Consider the following 21,802-nt stretch of genomic DNA (forward strand, 5'->3'; position numbering starts at 1 on the left):
TATATATTGGAGCTACTAACTGGCATTGGGTGAGTATTAGAGATTATCAGTATGAATAATATAGTGCAAAAAATGAACTTAATTCATAGGTACTGGTTGACTTCCTTATTGCATTCTTTGATGTTGGTTATATAGTCATTGTTTGCATACTGATCTTCTGATAAAACTTTAAACTAGGTTTATTTGGTGGATCGTTTTTCTTCTGACTTTTCTTCCAACCTACTTAGATCTCATTTAATACTATGCTTTGAGCAGTCCATTTTTATCAACACTGCATTAGAAATATCTCAAAATACGGTTCCTGGGTCATTTTCTCTCTGATTTAGCTTTTATCCTTCTCTTAAAGCAACAGAAGACTCGGCTTGATTTTGAAGTCCCTCTAATAAGGCTATGATTGGAGAAAATAATTAACATGACATGCGCTGCCTTAGAGCTGAAGTTTTGCTATTCATTTCATTTATTTGTTTCATTTCTAAATTTGAGTTTCTTCTCATGCCAAATCTGTATTTTTCAAAATTTTGGTGAAAAAATGTTGCTGCTTCAGTACAGGCATGGAGCCTCTCTTCCTAAGCTAGATAACTTGGTGAGTATTTTCATTCATTTTTTATAATACATACAGGTCACATATCAACTAAATATAGTCAGAAGTACACTTGAGAGGGTAAAACACTATTAAATACGTCAGAAGAAACAAAGATGGGATGAAGAAGTAAGAACTTGCATTGTCTTTGTACTCCATAGCAACTATTACGCGTGTTATTTTCAGTTAAAAAAAAAAAAGCTGATCATAGACTTTCATCCAATCATGAACCTTTAGAAACGGAAGGAAACTATCAGTCATCCAATATAATATATTAACTTTACAAAAGAGAAAATGAGTGACATTTTGTATTGGCAAAACAAAAGGCTACATCTTCTTACTTAAGTGTGTAACATTATCAAGCATCTCAGTGACAGGTGCCACAGAGATTAAACGGATGAGTAGGTAAGAGAGACATTAAACATCCAACAGTTCCCCCAAATCTTGGGCCATAATTTTAGAAACTAGATTTAAGGGGCGCCTGGGTGGCACAGCGGTTAAGCGTCTGCCTTCGGCTCAGGGTGTGATCCCGGTGATCTGGATCGAGCCCCACATCAGGCTCTTCCGCTATGAGCCTGCTTCTTCCTCTCCCACTCCCCCTGCTTGTGTTCCCTCTCTCGCTGGCTGTCTCTATCTCTGTCGAATAAATAAATAAAATCTTTAAAAAAAAAACTAGATTTAAAAAGGAAAACATCCACCAATTTTCTCTTTATTAGCTTCGTGTGTTCTTATGAGCCTATACTAAAGACACAAGCTTCAGTTGTTATATTTAATTTTCTAAATGTCATGATTCTGAAAATCTTTAACAAGAAAGACATGTATATATTACTGCTTCCTTTGTTTAATTAAACTCTCCTGATTCCTCTGATATATAAAAGGTAATTGATTACACCTATAATTTAGGAAAATGCTGAAGTGTCCTTTAATTATATTGCTCCTATGGGAAGCAAACAAAAGGGTGGGGATTGGCTCAAAATACTTCTAGGTGCACTTCATGCCCAGAAAAAGGAAAAAGGAACAAAAAAGACTGAGCAACCACTGGTGTCTACATGCTGGTTACAAGGCTAGTAATTGTGTTTTATCTGATGTACCGTGAAAATAATTCATTCTGATTAAAACCTTCATTTTCCTGTATTGTATACACAATTTGAACAGAGTTTTCTTAAGGAATTACACAAGTAAATGTTTCAGGAAAAAAACCCTGTTCAAAGATGTAACTACAAGCCTTAATTACACAAGGCTTGCATAATCAACTAGAGCGGGATAAATGAAATCCATGAAAACATTCTCAAACTTCGCATGTAAGTCTACAGTCTTTAATCTTTTCCTCTGTATGTTTAATCAAAGTGCCTAAAAAAGAGATAAATATACCTTTGCCTACATTTTTCTATTTCTCTGACCAGCCCTTGGGCAGAGGTGATATTTTAAAGATAAAATAATAATAAAAGCAATAATAATAATAAAAGCAATAGAGGAAAGAATAGAAGGGTAGGATTATGGAATATTCTAGCTTATTTAATTAGCTTCTATATAATGGAATGTTGCCTACTGCACCTTAGAAAGTAGCTCAAAGGGCTGACTTTGGATTGCACCTTCACTGAAACTAAGATTATTCTGAATGGCGATTATAATGGGACTTTACTAGGCTGTCCTAACCAGCCTAGCAACCAGCACCTCAAAATCATCAATATTCATATTGTTCAGGTAAACTCCTCGTTTCTAATGTCATATTCCGTTGCTATACACCATCTCCCATCTTCTCAAGTATCAATCTTCTCTCTCTCTCACTTTTATCTTTCCTGTTTAATCTGACCCCTTTCACAGTTTAGAACAGTACCAGATAATAACTAGTAGTTTCTTAATGTAAAGCAAAAATGGAGGTCGAGGCCCCCATCATGGTCTATTTCTGTGCTCTCCTTGACAGACAGCTGGGCAGAGGGTAGCCAGCAGAATTATTTCATAGTCCAAAAATAAAATCCAGTTTTGTATTCCAGGTACCAAGTGGAAAAATGAAGATTCTCCTGGTCTTTCTAGGTCTGCTTGGTAATTCTGTTGCTATGCCAGTGAGTATCAAAAATTTTTTAAGACTTTTCTTTGTGTTTTATTGTTGCATAGCTTGGAGATAATTATTGGGTTTATTTCAAGTGATGTTCTGAAGTTGTCACCAATATTCTCTCACTTCCAGATGCAAATGCCCCGAATGCCTGGATTTAGCAGTAAAAGTGAGGAGGTATGTATATTAAGTCTCTGGGGAGAAGTTTTCCTAAGCCCTGTCCTGTGAGTCCATTAAAAAAAAGGAAAACTTTATGATATATAAGATTTCTTATGAAAGAGACGGAGGGAAATTTGAAAGACTTAAACTCTCAAATCAAGACAAAGTAGTAATTTCTATACGACTTACATACTTCAATATTCTTTTCCAAGGTAAATGTGAATTTGGGCTCAAATATAGTTAATGTTAGCTTCTTTGCCAAGTTTTCAAGCTAGCAAAGATAGACATTTGTACCAAGGGTTTTTAGAAGGTAGACACATAAGCATATAGTATCTTCTACATGACTCATGGCCAAGATCATTAGCCAAATTCAATATACATCAGAAAGGAGAATCATCTTTTCATAGAATTATCACATCCTCAAATCCCAAACTTCAAAAAAATTGAGTAGAACATTCAAAAACTTCAAAGTAGACAAGATTTTTATTTTCTGCTATCCTATACTGATTCTTCTCAAAATACAATTCTGACTTAAAAATTAAAGTGACATAAGGTTTTAATTACATACTTAATTCAAATTCATGCATAACTTGTAAAAGACATTTTGACTGTTGTATTTTAAAATCAGAAATTCAACTTATTTCTGGTGATATGTAGATTGATTAGACAAAAAGTTTTCACTTTGTATCTTTGGATTCCTTTGGTCACAGATGATGCGATATGGTCAATTCAACTTTATGAACTCCCCACATGTAAGTTCTGCTTTGTATTATTTCTGAAAACTTCTTTTTTTTTTTAAGATTTTATTTATTCATTCGACAGAGAGAGAGAGACAGCCAGTGAAAAAGGGAACACAGGCAGGGGGAGTGGGAGAGGAAGAAGCAGGATCCCAGCGAAGGAGCCTGACGTGGGGCTCAATCCCGGAACACCAGGATCACGCCCTGAGCCAAAGGCAGACGCTTAATGACTGAGCCACCCAGGCGCCCCTGAAAATTTCTTATTTATATACAGATAATTACATTATAATGTTTGTCATAGTTATTAAAGGTACCAATAGCTATCCATGTGTTTTAATTACAATGTAATCGTTATAAGAGTTTCAAGGGGGAAAGATCATTCCACCTGTCTCCTTACCCCAAATTTCCTTGTTATTCTATACTGTTGCTCTCTTATGCAACTAAAAATAACTTAGTAATTACTAACATTCTTTATATGCAAGAGAAATTGGTTCTGGGAAAAGATCACACAACATACATTCACAAATAATGAGGACAAAAATAGCATGGTAAAGACTCCAGTTGTATGTGTGGGGGGGGAGTAAATTTTATTTGGATTATCTTGGAACATAACACTAAAATTACGAAATAAAGCTTTATCTTATTTAAATAAATTCAGGTTATGACTACCACTAGTGCCAGTTCTTAGAAGCAACTAATAATGAAATATGTGTCAGTTGGATCTTTTCGCATAATTTTTCTTTTTCTTTTTTTTTAATGTTTTTTTATTATATTATTTTAGTCACCATCCCCGGTTTCCGATGTAAAGTTCGATGATTCATTAGTTGCGTATAACACCCAGTGCACCATGCAATACGTGCCCTCCTTACTACCCATCACCGGCCTATCCCATTCCCCCACCCTCCTCCCCTCTGAGGCCCTCAGTTTGTTTCTCATAGTCCATAGTCTCTCATGCTTCATTCCCCCTTCTGATTACCCCTCTTTCTTTATCCCTTTCTTCCCCTACCGATCTTCCTAGTTCTTATGTTCCATAGATGAGAGAAATCATATGATATTTGTCTTTCTCTGCTTGACTTATTTCACTTAACATTATCTCCTCCAGTGCCGTCCATGTTGCAGCAAATGTTGAGAACTCGTTCTTTCTGATAGCTGAGTAATATTCCATTGTATATATGGACCACAGCTTCTTAATCTAGTCATCTGTTGAAGGGCATCTCGGTTCCTTCCACGATTTAGCTATTGTGGACAATGCTGCTATGAACATTGGGGTGCATGTGGCCCTTCTCTTCACTACGTCTGTATCTTTGGGGTAAATACCCAGTAGTGCAATGGCTGGGTCATAGGGTAGCTCAATTTTTAACTTTTTAAGGGACCTCCACACTGTTTTCCCGAGTGGCTGTACCAACTTGCATTCCCACCAACAATGTAGGAGGGATCCCCTTTATCCACATCCTCTCCAACAATTGTTGTTTCTTGCCTTGTCTATTTTTGCCATTCTAACTGGCGTAAGGTGGTATCTTAGTGTGGTTTTGATTTGAATTTCCCTGATGGCTAATGTTTTTTAACATTTTTTCATGTGTCTGTTAGCCATTTGTATGTCTTCATTGGAAAAGTGTCTGTTCATATCTTCTGCCCATTTTATGATTTGTTTATTTGTTTCTCGCGTATTGAGTTTGAGAAGTTCTTTGTAGATCTTGGATACCAGTCTTTTATCTGTAGTGTCATATGCAAATATATTCTCCCATTCCGTGGGCTGCCTCATAGTTTTTTTGACTGTTCCTTGGCTGTGATGAAGTCCCACAAGTTCATTTTATCTTTTGTTTCTCTTGCCTTTGGATATGTGTCATGAAAAAGGTTGCTTTGACCGATGTCGTAGAGGTTGCTGCCTATGTTTTCCTCTAGGATTTTGATGGATTCCTGTCTCACATCGAGGTCTTTCATCCATTTGAAGTTTATTTTTGTGTATGGTGTGAGAGAGTGGTCAAGTTTCATTCTTTTGCATGTAGCTGTCCAATTTTCCCAGCACCATTTATTGAAGAGACTGTCTTTTTTCCACCGGATGTTTTTTCCTGCTTTATCAAAAATTAGTTGCCCAAAGAGCCGAGGGTCCATTTCTGGGTTCTCTATTCTGTTCCATTGGTCTATGTGTCTGTTTTTGTGCCAGTACCATGCTGTCTTTGTGATCACAGCTTTGTATTACAGCTCGAAATCCAGCATTGTGATGCCCCCAGCTTTGTTTTTCCTTTTCAACAGTTTCTTGGAGATTCGGGGCCTTTTCTGGTTCCATACAAATTTAAGGACTGTTTGTTCCAGTTCTTTGAAAAATGTCCTCGGTATTTTGATCGGGATAGCATTGAAAGTGTAGATTGCTCTGGGTAGCATGGACATTTTAACTATGTTAATTCTTCCGATCCATGAGCATGGAATATTTTTCCATCTTTTTGTGTCTTCCTCGATGTCTTTCAAGAGCGATTTATAGTTTCTAGAATATAGATCCTTTACGTCTCTGGTTAAGTTAATTCCAAGGTGACGTATGGTTTTTGGTGCTATTGTAAATGGGATGGATTCCCTAATTTCTCTTTCTTCAATCTCATTATTCGTGTATAGAAATGCAACTCATTTCTGAGCATTGATTTTGTATCCCGCCACATTACTGAATTGCTCTATAACTTCTAATAGTTTGGGAGTGGATTCTTTTGGGTTTTCCATATAGAGTATCATGTCATCTGCGAAGAGAGACAGTTTGACTTCTTCTTTGCCGATTTGGATACCTTTTATCCCTTTTTGTTGCTTGATTTCTGTTGCAAGGACTTCTAGTACTATGTTGAATAATAGTGGCGAGAGTGGGCATCCTTGTCATGTTCCTGATCTTAAGGGAAAGGCTTCCAGCTTTTCCCCATTGAGAGTAATATTTGCTGTAGGCTTTTCATAGATGGCTTTTATGAGATTGAGAAATGTACCCTCTATTCCTACACTCTGAAGGGTTTTAATCAGGAAAGGATGCTGTATTTTGTCAAATGCTTTTTCTGCATCAATTGAGAGGATCATATGGTTCCTGAGTCTTTTCTTGTTGATATGATGTATCACGCTGATTGATTTGCGAATGTTGAACCACGCTTGCATCCCAGGTATGAATCCCACTTGATCGTGATGGATAATCCTTTTAATGTACTGTTGGATTCTATTAGCCAGGATCTTGTTGAGGATTTTGGCGTCCATATTCATTAGGGAAATCGGTCTGTAATTCTCCTTTTTGATGGGGTCTTTGCCTGGTTTGGGGATCAAGGTAATATTGGCCTCATAGAATGAGTTTGGTAGCTTTCCTTCTGTTTCTATTTTTTAAAATAGTTTTAGGAGAATAGATAGTATTTCTTATTTGAATATTTGGTAGAATTCCCCAGGAAAACCATCCGGGCCTGGAGTTTTGTTATTTGGAAGGTTGTTTATCGCTGATTCAATCTCTTCATAATTAATTGGCCTGTTTAAGGAATCAATTTCTTCCTGTTTCAGTCTTGGTAGTTTATAGGTTTCCAGGAAGGCCTCCATCTCTTCCAGATTGCTTAATTTATTGGCATATAGCTGTTGATAAAATTTCTAATAATCCTTCCAATTTCATTGGTGTTGGTTGTGACTTCTCCTTTTTCATTCATAATATTATTAATTTGGGTCCTTTCTCTTTTCTTTTGGATAAGTCTTGCCAGTGGTCTGTCAATTTTATTGATTCTCTCAAAGAACCAGCTTCTAGTCCTGTTGATCTGCTCTACAGTACTTCTGGTTTCTAATTCATTGATTTCTGCTCTAATCTTGGTCAACTGCTTCCTCGTGAGTGGATTAGGCCTGTCCCTCTGTTGCTGTTCCAGCTTCTTGAGATGAGAATATAAAACCTACATTTTAGATTTTTCTATTCTTCTGAGTGAGGCTTGGATGGCTATGTATTTCCCCCTTAGGACTGCCTTTGCAGTATCCCATAGGTTTTGGACTGTTGTGTTTTCATTCTCGTTGGTCTCCATAAATTGTTTAAATTGATTTTTGATTTCCTGGTTTATCGAGTCATTCCTGAGCAGGATGGTTCTTAGTCTCCAAGTGTTTGAGTTTCTTCCAAATTTTTCCTTGTGGTTGAGTCCCAATTTCAGAGCGTTGTGGTCTGAGAATATGCAGGGGATAATTTCAATCTTTTGGTATCGGTTGAGACCTGTTTTGTGTCCCAGAACATGGTCTATTCTTGAGAATGTTCCATGGGCATTAGAATAGAATGAGTATTTTTTGGTTCTGGGGTGTAGTGTTCTATATATATCTATGAGGTCCAACTCGTCGAGTATGGCATTCAAAGCCTTTGATTCTTTGCTTAGTTTTTGCAAGGGTGTTCTGTCTATTTCTGATAGTGGGGTATTGCGGTCCCCTACTATTAATGTATTTTTATCTATATGTCTCTTTATTGTGGTTAAGAGTTGGCTTGTGTATCTTGCTGCTCCCCTGTTGGGGGCATATATATTTATAATTGTCATATCCACTTGTTGGATACATCCTTTAAGAATAATATAGTGCCCTTCTGTGTCTCTAACTATAGTCTTTAGTTTAAAATCCAATCTATCTGATATGAGAATTGCTACCCCAGCTTTCTTTTGAGGTCCATTTGCATGAAAGATGGTACTCCATCCCTTTACTTTCAGTCTGAATGTATCTCTGGGTTCAAAATGAGTCTCTTGTAGACAGCAAATGGATGGGTTTGGCATAATTTTTCTGACAAAAATTACATGACAGTACAGCAATACTATATGTCACTTTTGACTTTTGTGATGATCGTAAGAACCACTGGGAGGAAAGATCAAGGACTTCAATTTTCTCTTAATCCTTTATTCAAGTCATTCTCTTTGAAAGCTTCTCACCTACCATCATGCTCCTTGCCAATTTTCTCTTCAACTATTGATTGGCTCAACTCTTTCAAACTCTCATTCTCGCTTTTAGTGACTTTGCCTGTGATTTGAAATTTTCACTGAGCTAATGGTCATGAAATTCTGCATCATAATGCAAGATTCACAATTTCACCTTCCATTAATCCACATGGCAATTGCTCTGTATTTGTGTGTATCACCCAAAAGACAGCGAGAGACTGATTAATGAAGACTGGCGATAGAGACTGGTGTTAAACCAGAGCAGGAATTTTTGAATGGGAACTGACATTGTAGGAGATCAATTCATAAATTAGCTTCTTCAGATTATAACTACTTTTGCTTCCCTGCCAACCTTGAAATTGTGGAGACTCTGATAATGAAGATGGAATTAATGAAAATTCACCAGCAACCAAAAACCATAGGCACCATATAAAGAAGTTCACAAAGAGGATTTTTATTCTCTACCTCTCTCTTTTACTGTTTTTTCCCCCCCGTTTGTCACTCTCACTTCCTTCATCCTTTTGTTGCTTTTTCTCCTTTTCCAGCCTGTAACAAGTCACGGGAGTTTCAAATTTGATGCCAACTCCTCTGTAACCTGACTCATACACTTCTTATGTGAGTCAGTGCTTCAGAGTTAGAAAATGATCGGCCAGATTCTTAAAATGAAATTTCTCACCTAATCCTGTCTTTTGCTTTGTTAGTTGGTTTTCTAAAAGACTGAAATTCATTTCTGTAAGACTACATTTAAAGAAATGCTAAAGATCTTGAGGTTTCCATGGTTGAGTTAAGTTTCATAGAATTTTTAAGATCCTTGGCTGAGTTTAGAGACTTACATTAGTGGATGAGGAAAACTGGAATCTTGGCCCTCCTCCTATTTGACTGTTATTTGCTACCCTTGCAGATGGCACAGCTGGGCCCCTTGTACGGGAATGGTATGCCTCCGGTCTTCCCACAGTACCAGATGCCCATGTGGCCTCAACCGCCACCCAACATGGGCCACCTACAGAAATCCTCACCTCCTTCAGCACCCAAACGCCAAAAGAGCAAGACTGATCAAATCCCAGAGACTCAGAATCCCAACGAGCCTCAGCCAAAAAAGCCACCACCAAAGCAGCCTTTAAAGCAGCCACCGCCTACCCCAGCACAGCCAGAAGAGGAAACCCAGCCACCTCAGGTGAGGCTTGCCCAGCAAGATTCCAAACCAGAGTCAATAAATGGCCTCAGAGGGATTTGGAGAGCCATACCATCCCCACATACATACTTTCTCCAATGTTTCTCAGTACAGGTACTGCTATGTATGAAACAGAATCTTCAGTTTTTACATTCTTCTCAGGTGATGCTGCAGAACCTACTGAAAATTGCCTTGCAAGTTACCTCCAGCCTTTGTGTGATTAAAAATTACCAAAACAGGGGCACCAGGCTGGCTCCGTCGGTAGAGCATGCGGCTCTTGATCTCACTGTCATGAGTTTGAGCCCCACATTCGATGTAGAGATTACTTAAAAAAACTTTTTTGATTAAAAAAAAAATTACCAAAATACTGTTGCCTTAGAGAGGCTCCTTCTAAAATGCTGAGACAACACGGTATTGTAACATGAGCACTAACAGAAGACTCAGGGAGCAGGGATTCAAGTTCTATCCCCAGCCCTTATTAGTTGAATGATCTTGAGCAGTAACCTTACCTTTCTGGGCTCCAGGTTCCCCATGAGTAAAGAAACAATCTCTAGGTCCCTTCCAGATCTATGCTTTGATGACCCAAAATACTTGAAAGGTAACACTGCTTCCAGTACTTCTGTGTGGCGTAAGTAGTCCTGACTTAAAGCAAGAAGATGTGCAAATGATTTCTCAAGATATTATCCAGTGCAGAGCTTCTAAAATGCTGCCTCTTCATCAGTTAACAGACACTATTTATTTATTATCAGACACCTTTACAGATGTAGAGAATACAAAATTGAAAAAAAGACACTCCTGGGTCATTTACAAGCCAAGAGATTGAGGGCAAATGACTCAACTTCTCTGAACCTCAGAATCTTCTGTGAAAAGGAAATAATGTCTTTGGCACATGTCTTCTGTGTTCAGATGAGGATTCAATCAGTTTACTACAATAAAATGCACAGCACAATACCTAGAACATAAGTGTTCAATGATACTAACACCAGTTGTTGTTGTTATTATTATTATCATCTCAGCCCTAAAAAAAGGAAATCACAGTTTAATGCAAAGGGAGATGCGGACTCCCAAGTATCAAACAGTTGTATTTAATAGGTTTGTTTTGTTTTCCATTCATCCTTCTCACTTCCGCACCACTGTGATTCTTTCTTTCTCTTTAGGCATTCCCACCATTCGGCAATGGGCTATTCCCACCATTCAGCAATGGGCTCTATCAACAGCCACCCTGGCAAGTTCCACATGTGAGTTTTTTTCTTTATACTAGAAGTGAAAAATAATATTAACACGTTATGTCTCAAACTAGTATGAGTTCATACTCTCTAAATGGAATGCCATATGCCAATCAGTGGAGAGTATGAAAAAAAATCATCATATCAGAATCATGTAGGGAAAAAATGGTTTAATGAGTTTTTTACTTGGACAAATTGGTGACATGAATGGTCCAAATCGCCAAACAACCACTAATAACTTAATTAATGAATTGATTTTAAAGGACTGTGCTACTTTGCAACTATTCCGCACTTTCCTAAGAGATTAGAAAATACAAAGATTATCTTCATTTAATGTAATGGGGAAAATGAGACAAAACGGAGTTTGAAAATCATAAGATAAGCTATGATTAGACTAAGATCTTCCCATGACATCTCATTATTTCTAGCCACAGATGTTTCATTATAAAGAGTCTTGCAAAATAATATTTATGAGAATCCTTTAAAGTTTAAAATCATTAAAATAAAATGTACTATTGAAATTGCATCACAGGCATTAAAAACATAAATCACAAAATAAACTATATGAACTAAATAAAAGTTTAAAGGCTGATTGCTGTTAAACTAACAGAAGCAGCAAATATTTGATGACTTTTTATTCAGCTACAGCATTGGTTTTTCTTAGCTATAACTCTATAACCAAGAAGCCTTCTTATCAATAAGGAGCAATTCACTCAAGGAGTAAGAGTCCCTTACTTTTTTTTTTCTTTAAAAGAGTGACTTCCTTTCACTGGCCATTCTGAACTCAGGAAACTAAGGCAGTACCAGGTGGAGATTCAAAAAGCAGATAAGCATGATTCTCATGTTCAACTATGATCTCATCCACATAGAACTTCCTGAAGGTCTGTGAGAGTTGGAGCAATTTTCTAAACTCTCCCCTGAGCAAACACTCAGCCTCCAAGTTTGGTTAGGAAAATAAACCTTGCTCAAATAAAAAAGTTATAGTAATAATCCAAGAGAAATTGTCAGTTTGTAATCCTAAATGTGACATAGACTCTCTAAAAATAGCATCATTATTTCAACTTCATTATATTATGTTCTAATAAGGATGTTTAGATCCTAACAGCACTCAGATCTCCCTGTCTCTCTCTCTCTCTCTCTCTCTCTCTCTCTCTCTCTCTGTGTGTGTGTGTGTGTGTGTGTGTGTGTGTGTGTGTTGGGGTTGTTGGGAGTGATGGGGGTGATGCTAGGAGACACAGCCATACATGGTATTCTGAGTAGGATAATCTAGAATCCAGCTGAAGCCTTTGTATTTACCAGTATTCACTGATGGATTATAACTATAATAATTATAACTAATAGATTGTGAGAGCTAATGACTCAGAAGCTAAAAACGAACAATGCTAACACCCAATCATTGACTTGAACTATTTTAAGACGCCGTGAGTTGTGCAAACAAACGGCAGCCTAGAACGTGGTTTTTCCCTTGTGTTCATTATGCTTTTCACATTTCAGAGGGTACCACCAGGTTATGGACGTCCGCCAGGCAGCAATGAAGAAGGCGGGGTGAGTACAAGCAAAGCTACATTCCCCATTAGGAATCACAATCCATTAACCTCTACTTTTTGATTCCTATTTAATAAAAAGGTTAAAATTCAACACATGAATTTGTAGCTCAAGTGCCCATTATATAAGAAAAAGAGCCAGTAACAAAAATAAATGTGATATATCATTTCTCCTCTACATTTACTGAACTTTCTCCCTCCCTCCCTCCCTCCCTCCCTCTCTCTCTCTTTCTCCCCTCCTCCCTTCTCTCCCTCCCTCTATTTCTCTTTCTTTCTCTGTCTCTCTCTAAGAAGACTAACCTAATAACATTTGCTCCAGAGTCTTTGGACTCTGGACAGTGATGGAGCAACTAAAAAGCAGAGAAGGAAGGAAATGCATCCTAGAAAGTTATCCCCAGAGCAGAATTAAGTAATCATCTAACTCCTTCATTGTACAAATAAATTGAAGCCCAAAGACACATTACTATTCAATTTCAACCACTGAGTTAGTGGATAAACTGGACCTAGAGCCCTTCTGACACCCTGTCCAATGGCTTCTTTACCACACCACACTAGAAGAGCCAAATGCGTGTCGCAGAGTGATACACTGTGAAAATATTCTAGCCCCCTGTGTCATCAAAAAGTCATTACAGTGATTCTGGTATGGAACTCCACCCCAGGAGCTTACTTCCTTTTTTCCTCTAAATATATATGTCCTCAGTGAAACGGCTCAGGGGAATAAGAGGATGGGAAAGGGAGCAAGGAGGGAGTAAAAATAATGACATTGGAAATTACTATCAGTAATGGCATAAGGTGCTTTTAAAAAGATGTGCCTGGCTGGCTCAGTCAAAAGAGCATGCAACTCTTGATCTCAAGGTCATGAGTCTGAGCCCCACGCTGGATGTAGAGATTACTTACATAAAATGCTTTAAAAATGTAAAAAGTTTTAAAAATTAAATAAAAATATGCATTTGAGATTGAAATTACCAGATAAAAATGATTCAGATAATTGTATGCAACCAAAAAACAGGCACTTTGAATTTTCAAAACAATAGTATGAGAAAATAAAGCAGAATGGGCCAGTTAGCATGGGATGAAAAAGTCTGTTTTCCTCCTCCTGGGATGTCACTTAGCAGAATGTCCTCAAGGTTCATCTATCCTGTTACATATTGAAGTTTCCTTCTTTCTTAAGGCTTAATAATATTCCATGGTATGTCTTTACCACATCTGCCTTTTCCATTCATCTGTTGATAGACATTTAGGTTCTATTGTGAACAGTGCTGCAAGTAGTAGTTTTGGTTTGCAACTGCATTAAGTACAAGGGGGAGGAAATGAGGCTGGATGGAATAGTTATGGGCCAGATGATTATAAAATAATTATTAGTGGTGGTGGTGGTGGTGGTGGTGGTGGTGGTGTTATATAATGTACAACATTTGTTAGGTACTTACTAAGTACTGGGCACTGAGCTTCACAGATGTTCTCTCTTTTGACCCTCATGACAACCTATGAGGTAGGTATTATTTTATTATCTTGAGTTTACAAATAACTGAGGTTATCATAAATTGAGGTTAGCCCAGAGTTACACGATTAGTACTGATGAAACAGGGATTTTAACCCATATCTGTGTAGAGCTCCACTCTTTAGCCCTGCTTTTTATGTTATGCTATGGGGTTTAGAGTTTTATCCTGTAAGGGAGGAGAACTTTAAATAATATTTAAAGAGGAAAGTGACAGAAGTTCTACCAACCCCCACTCTTAACCTCTACTGTTCTGAAGAGTGGAGAGACAAGATTAGAGGAACGTTAAATTACAAGCAGAGTAACCAGTAAGAAAACTATTGCAATAGTTCAAGGGTACTGGGGACAGAGGAGGGGGGACAGGATGGAAGTTTAGGTTTTATAGGACTTGGCTATTGATTGTCCAGGGAAATAGAGGAGAGTAGAAACCTGGAAAACTGGGTAGATAGCGGTGAATGTTATTTAGATATAGAATATTGGAGAAGGAAGTTTTGGGGGTGATAGGTCCAATTTACATGCAGTTGGAGGCACCCATGAGATCTTTAGCGACGAAGTCTTGCTGCCTCAGCCTCAGGAGAGAGTGTCACGGGCCAGACTTTTGGCTTTGGGAGTCACTGGTATATATCTGTATTGAAAAAATTGGCCTGCAATAGATTGCTCAAGGTAGGTGTGTGAAATGAGAACAGAAGAATGAGAAGAACAGAAAATGGAATCCTTTAAAAACAAAAACAAACAAAAAACCCCTCAGATTTAGGATCCAGGTCTAGGAAGAGAAAACTGAGAAGTAACAGTCAGAAAGAATACCCGAAGAGAGAACCAGAAGGGAGTAGGGTCAAGGAAACCAAGGCAGAATTAACTTTCAAGAAAGAAAGCATAGCTACTGGTTTTGAAAGAAGCATGTGGCTAATTTCCCTATTACATTAGAAGATTCCGAGCAACGGCGTGGTGGGAAACAAAGAGTAATTACTGATTTCCATCTTCTTCCCTACAGAATCCTTACTTTGGATATTTTGGATATCAGGGATTTGGGGGTCGTCCTCCTTATTATTCAGAAGAGATGTTTGAACAAGATTTTGAAAAGCCCAAAGAAGAAGATCCTCCTAAAAAAGAGAGTCCAGCTGCTGAGCCCTCGGGTAATTCTACAGGTCCTGAGACTAATTCTACTCAGTCAAATGCACCCAACCCTGGAGGAAGTCAGGGTGGAAATGACACCAGCCCAACAGGCCCAAACATGGCTCAAAACGGGGTTAACTCATCCCCTACCGTTAATGTTTCAGGTCAGGCAGTACCAAGAACTCAAATCATGTGGGGACCAAGTCAGCCAAATATTCATGAAAATTATCCAAATCCTAACAACCGAAATTTTCCTGTAGGGAGGCAATGGCGTCCCACTGGTACTATCATGGGGCACAGACAGAATGGGCCTTTTTACCGAAATCAACAGTTTCAACGGGGTCCTCGGTGGAACTCCTTTGCTTTGGAACGCAAACAAGCAGTTCGTCCAGGAAATCCAATTTATCGCAAGGCTTATGCTTCTACTGCAAGAGGGAATTCTCCCAATCATGCAGGAAATCTGGGCAATTTCAGAAGAAAGCCTCAGGGACCAAATAAACACCCTGTGGGAACCAATGTTGCTCCTCTGAGTCCCAAACAGGGTACGGTTGTCCACAATGAAAAAATCCAAAATCCAGGAGAGAAACCAGTAGGTCCAAAAGAAAGAATAGTCATTCCTACAAGGGATCCATCTGGCCCCTGGAAAAACTCTCAAGATTATGGAGTTAATAAATCAAACTATAAACTGCCTCACCCTGAGAGTAACATGCTAGTCCCAAGTTTTAATTCTATTGATCAACATGAAAACTCTTATTACCCAAGAGGAGATTCCAGAAGAGCCCCAAATTCTGATGGACAAACCCAAACCCAGAATTTGCCCAAAGGGATTATTTTGGAGCCAAGAAGAAACCCATATGAATCAGAAACTAATCAGCCGGAATTAAAGCACAGTACATATCAACCTGTATACCAAGAGGAAATTCCTTCCCCTGCAAGAGAACATTTTCCTGCTGGAAGAAATACTTGGAATCACCAAGAAATCTCTCCATCTTTTAAGGAAGATCCTGGGAGGCAGGAGGAACACTTACCTCATCCTTCTCATGGCTCTAGGGGAGGTGTTTACTACCCCGACTCTTACTACCCTAACTCTTATGATCCCAGGGAAAACTCACCGTACCCTAGAAGCAATACGTGGGATGAAAGAGATGATTCTCCCAATAATATAGGGCAACCCAAAAATTCGCTGTACCCTATAAATACTCCAGAGCTGAAAGAAACAGTGCCTTATAATGAAGAGGACCCACTTGATCCAACTGGAGATGAATCTTTCCCAGGACAAAGTAGATGGGGTATGGAGGAGACAAGCTTTAAAGAAGGTCCAACAGTTAGGCACTATGAAGGGGAGCAATATACCTCAAATCAACCAAAGGAATACCTTCCCTATTCCTTAGATAATCCATCAAAACCCAGGGAAGATTTCCCTTATGGTGAATTTTACCCCTGGAACCCAGATGAAAAATTTCCATCATATAATACAGCTCCCACTGTACCACCACCTGTGGAGAGCAGGGGCTATTATGCTAATAATGCTGTTGGACAAGAAGAAAGCACTCTGTTTCCTTCTTGGAACTCCTGGGACCACAGGATTCAAACCCAAGGGCAGAAAGAAAGGCGGCCATATTTTAACAGAAATTTCTGGGATCAGCCTACAACTTTACACAAAGCACCCCCTAGTCCACCACACCAGAAAGAGAACCAGCCCTATCCTAGCAATTCCCCAGCTGGACTTCAGAAAATTCCAACATGGCGTGAAGGTGAGAATTTGAATTATGGCATGCAAATTACCAGATTAAATTCACCAGACGGAGAACATTTGGCTTTCCCGGACTTAATTCCTCCAAGTTACCCAGCAGGTCAAAAAGAAGCACATGTATTTCACCTTAGCCAGAGAGGCCCTTGCTGTGCTGGTGGCTCCACAGGACACAAGGACAATGCACTTGCTCTCCAGGACTATACTCCATCCTTTGGTCCTGTACCAGGAGAGACTCAAGACACCAGCCCTCTGTACACAGAAGATAGTCATACTAAACATGCAAGACATACCATCTCTCCTACAAGCAACCTGCCTGACCAAAGAAACAGCTCAGAGAAAAGACTGCCTGGGGAAAGTCAAAACCCAAGTCCTTTTAGAGATGACGTGTCCACTCTGAGAAGGAACACACCATGTTCTATGAAGAATCAACTGAGCCAGAGGGGAATTATGCCCTTTCCTGAAGCCACTTCCCTTCAATCAAAGAATATGCCTTGTCTCACAAGTGATCTTGGAGGAGATGGGAACAATGTTTTAGAACAAATATTTGAAGACAACCAGTTCGATGAAAGAACTGCTGACCTTACTCCCGAACAGCTTGTTATCGGTTCACCTGATGAAGGCCCACAGCCAGAAGGAATCCAAAGTGAAGTGCAAGGAAATGAGGATGAAGGGCAGCAACAACGACCATCCAGCATCCTACAGTTACCATGCTTTGGCTCCGAAATAGCGAAGTACCACTCCTCCAGCACAGGAACTCCATCTAGCATTGGAAGGCAAGGCCCATTTGATGAAGATCCAATTATGCCTACTGAAAGTCCAAACTCATTGTCTAGATTAGCTACTGGGGCAGAGTTTCAGAGTATAAATGTAGATCCACTTAATGCAGATGAACACACTCCATTTGATTCTCTTCAATTAGGGACCAACCCACAGGACCATGTGCAAGACTGCTTACTACTTCAGGCCTAGGGATTATTGCAACCAAATATTCTTTGGGGAAGGAAAATACCTGATATCCCACAGTGGTTCCCCAACATTCCACCCCCCAAACTCAATTAAGTATCTGATCCTCTTGGTGATCCCTAAGTTTTCCCCATTCCAGCAATAGGAGTAGTGGCCCAGGTGATGCTGTTGAGGTTGGGGTTCTGGGGGTTGCTAGATTCAGTACTGTAACTAATTAACACAGACCTAAAAAGGAGAAAGGCTATGACCTCCATCACCTTTAGACTTGCAAGCCACTCGTCTGGGTTAGTTTCCCTTTATTTGCTAATTCTTCCTTTGCTTTCGAAGTTCCATATTTGCAAAATTCTCTAGTTTTGCAAGACAGAAAGGCAGATGAACTTTCCATTCTATGCATGGAGATCTATACATCAGTACAATCCAGATGATTGTACAGTTTTTTCTTGTGTTGGTCCTTGTCAGTTTTTTTCTTTCCTACCCAACATTCTTTTGACATCTTTTATCTTCCACTACTTCTCTCTTTACTCGATCATTTCCTTGCTTCCTTCTGTGTTTTCTTTCTGTCAGCTCTTCTGTATTTAGCTTCCTATTTTTTCTTCCCCATCTTTCCCACTTTCTGTCACTTTTTACATCCTAAGCTATCTTCAACCATTGCTTGTTTTTACCTCAACCTTCTTCATTATGTCTCCCGCTCTTCCCACCTTTCCGTTCTCTCTCTTAATGGATCACTTATCAATCAATCCTTTTCTTCTCTTTCTTCCCTTCAACTTTTCTTTTTCCCTGCTACACCAGTTTCATACCTTAAGACCACATATCTCTCTTCCTTTTTGTATCTATTCTCCAAATCCTATGCTGGTTTTTTTGACCTGATCTGACCATCACTGTAGAATATATTTCAGAAATAGTAGACAACTGGTATCTACTTTTGTTTTTTGTTTTTCTTATGGCCTTTACCAGGTAGATACAGCTTAGCCAGAGGAACACATTAAGAAGTGTGGGGGAAGATAGGCTAGTTACCTAGAACTAGCAGCCTGGTGACAAGGCTTAGGAATGTGGGAAGGGAAACAATGCCAGGCTGGAACTGAGCATCCAGGAAAAACATGTGGGACTTGCCACACCCCATCTCCAATTCATAGTCTGCAGGATCTGAAGAGCACATTTTAGGAATCACTATCCTAATCAAATAAGAGAAACACTTAATGGTCAGTTTTCCTTAACAGTATAATATAAGTGATTCTACCAGCGTATGCTACTACCAACATAAAGTCTTATTTTTCACGTCCTGGTAGAATTACTTGCAGACATACTTTCTTTGTATCCTGATTAAATAATGTAAATTATTTTGTAAAGTCGGTATTTCTGTATTGCCTTGCTAGAATACATTCAGGGGTTTTGTTTTGTTTTTTTAATAATGGTATGTTGGCCTACTATCTGTATATTCATTCCTAGAGTGGAAGAATACTTGGAATTATCTAGAAAGTTACTTCTAACTCTAGGGAGTTTCTTAGGAGAAAGTTTCCTGGGATAGATTTCATAAGAAGAGCTCAGAAATTTGAGAATATACAATGTTGAAAACTTCAAGAGGAAAGGAATCTTGTCCTTTGAGTCTTCTGATGTTCTTGGCACAGTGTCTTGCACATAGTAGATACCCAATAAATATTTATTGGTTGACCAATTTTAAAATGGCTTTCAAAGCTCCAATGAAAATCCTGTGGTGTGCTTTTCCTGTGGGTAGACCATATGGGATACTGAATTAGCTGGGTCGTACTCTGAAGCTTTAGATACTCAGCGACATTTGCAGATCATAGAATCTCAGGGTAAGAAGGGATCTTAGAGGTAGATTATTTAGGCCATTCTCTAGTTGCTAAAATCCCCCACCCACACTTTTATATTTTAATCACACATTAAAAAGTCATTAACTTTTTCTATACAAAACTGTCTCTTAAGAATTATCCTCATCAAAATAAAACTACATTTTTGTTTCACTTTCTTTCCAAATGATTTTTGATCTAGTTATGAATACTTTCATTGTAAAATGTGCATTCACTTCAATATTTCATAAAATATGTGAATCTTATACTTGTTTTGGCAGATATATTGTCACGTCTTCATCTATGTGGTACCATAGTATAAATTATCAACTAAGACCTTCATAATGTAAAATGTAAAAGCAGAGTGAGACAAAAAATATCTATTGAATTTGAGATATAGAGTGAGAAAACAAGGAGGGGGGATGTTCTTATAGAAAATCCCTCTGTCTCTTCAGCTTGGGTATCCTTGTACAATCCTGGACACCAGGCCTGAGGGTCCTACAGGAAAGTGATTATTCTGTGAGCCGTTGGTAAGTTATTAATAAGCTCTAAGGTCAAGGTGCACACGTGAAGATGCAAGGCTCTGAGTGTGATCCCCTTCTCAGCACCCACACCCCACAACCACAGCCCCACCGCTATGGCGAGTTCCTATGTCTAGAGGCCATCACCTGCTGGTTCTAAAATGACTGGATATAGCCTGGTGGTGTCTTTAGTCAATAAGTAAATAGAGAATGAGAAAATAATACTTGAGTATAGTGAACAGGGAAGATAATCCAGCAAAACTCACACACACCTGTTTTATAAGCTTTATGTCTCAGCCTACAGTAGATTTCTCTAGAAGATATTGGCCATAGATCCAGTTGGCTAGGGGAGATCTTACACTTGTTCACGTTAAGTAGGAAGCAAAGTAAGATGATGAAATGTGGGAACAGCTACCTCTGAAAACTTGGCCTAGTAGCCACCGTCATGGAGGTTCTTCCTCTGGTTTTCAGATCCCCTGAACATGTTTTACTTTTGACTCTTATCAGAGTCTCAACTTTATACATTTTTAAAGAAAATTCATAAGATCTGACATTTGAGTTACTTCTATTGCTGGGTTTGGCACATTTCTGCCTTTGCTTAGCCCCCTCTCTTTCAGTCATGACCCTAAAGACCCTAAAGGAGGTCCATCTTGCCCTCAGGAAACCAAACTTCATTTCTAAAAACCAAAAGGGGAACTAGAAATGTTGGACTTAAAATCAACAGCTCTGTCCCTCCTTCACAAAACCTCAAGGATTTCATTGTGACTCAGGCCAACTTCCCAATGAAAACTCAGAAGAAAACAACACTTGATGGAAAGCAGGTCATCACCACTTCACAGCAGAATATAGCTTTTGGTTTTGGCCACCTGTTCCTCCTTGCCTCTGCACCTCACCCCTAACCCAATAATAACAGCCACTGAACATTTCCTCTCACTTTAAATTCATAGCAAATGACATTTAGAAACAAGATTCAGCTGGTAACAAACAAAATTCCATGCTGGCAGAGGAAAACACCTCAAATAGAGAGGGACGCAATCGAGACAAAATTGTGAAATTGATGAAGCGGGCCTCAGTGCCCTGTCACCTGCTGGGACAAGGTCCTCTGCCCGAAGACCCAGCACCCTCCATGTCTGTGCTTCCTCAGAACTTGGACAGTAATTTCCTCTGAGCTTTTCCAAAAAAAACGTGCCTCATTCCTTTCTGCACTGCACAAAGCAGGTGTTGGCTGTGGCTAACTTGGCAAAAAGATTCCTTCCCAAATGTTGGCTAATATGCAGTCCTCCCAAATCAATCAGCACACCCTCGAAGAGTGAAGCTAATCATGTCATATTTATAGAAGGATAACAGGGTAATGGTAGGAAATTTTATTTGGGTAGCACCTTGTCAGTCCCTTAGCTATAAAACCACACTGGCGGCTGTCTCTCCAACAGAGAACTCGGGCTCTTTCTGACAGTGTCACATGCTGTACCAGCATTATGCAAGCTTTAATGTGCACCTGAATCTTGTTAAAATGCAGATTTTGATTTTGTTTTCTGCAGTGAGACCTTTGATTCTGTATTATGAACGTGCCCCCCGGTCATGATGAATTAGCCAATTGCCAGACCAAAGTTGGAGTGGCGAAGTGCTAAGCTATTTCCTATAAGTAAGGGACGACTGCACACTCACCAGGGTAGGAACAGAAAGGTCTTGACCACTGAAAAAACTGACATTACCAACTTGAAAGGATTTGCATAAATGAAGCATGTAATTGAAATAGAGAACACAAAGAAAAAGAGGAGCAGGCCAAG

The 21,802-nt window shown here is 39.0% G+C and overlaps 1 protein-coding gene across 1 annotated transcript; it reads left to right on the plus strand.

Annotated features, from left to right (window-relative positions):
* Positions 1-529: 529 nt before the first annotated feature.
* ENAM (enamelin) lies at positions 530-17,692 on the plus strand. Its single transcript, XM_057309744.1, has 8 exons — positions 530-583; positions 2,575-2,643; positions 2,766-2,810; positions 3,503-3,544; positions 9,323-9,595; positions 10,750-10,830; positions 12,313-12,363; positions 14,849-17,692. Exons 1-8 carry the CDS (start codon positions 530-532, stop codon positions 17,690-17,692), a joined length of 3,459 nt encoding a protein of 1,152 aa, XP_057165727.1.
* The last annotated feature ends 4,110 nt before the right edge of the window (positions 17,693-21,802 follow it).

This window comes from Ursus arctos, unplaced genomic scaffold (genome assembly GCF_023065955.2).
Source record: "Ursus arctos isolate Adak ecotype North America unplaced genomic scaffold, UrsArc2.0 scaffold_9, whole genome shotgun sequence".
NCBI classification, from domain to species: Eukaryota; Metazoa; Chordata; class Mammalia; order Carnivora; family Ursidae; genus Ursus; species Ursus arctos.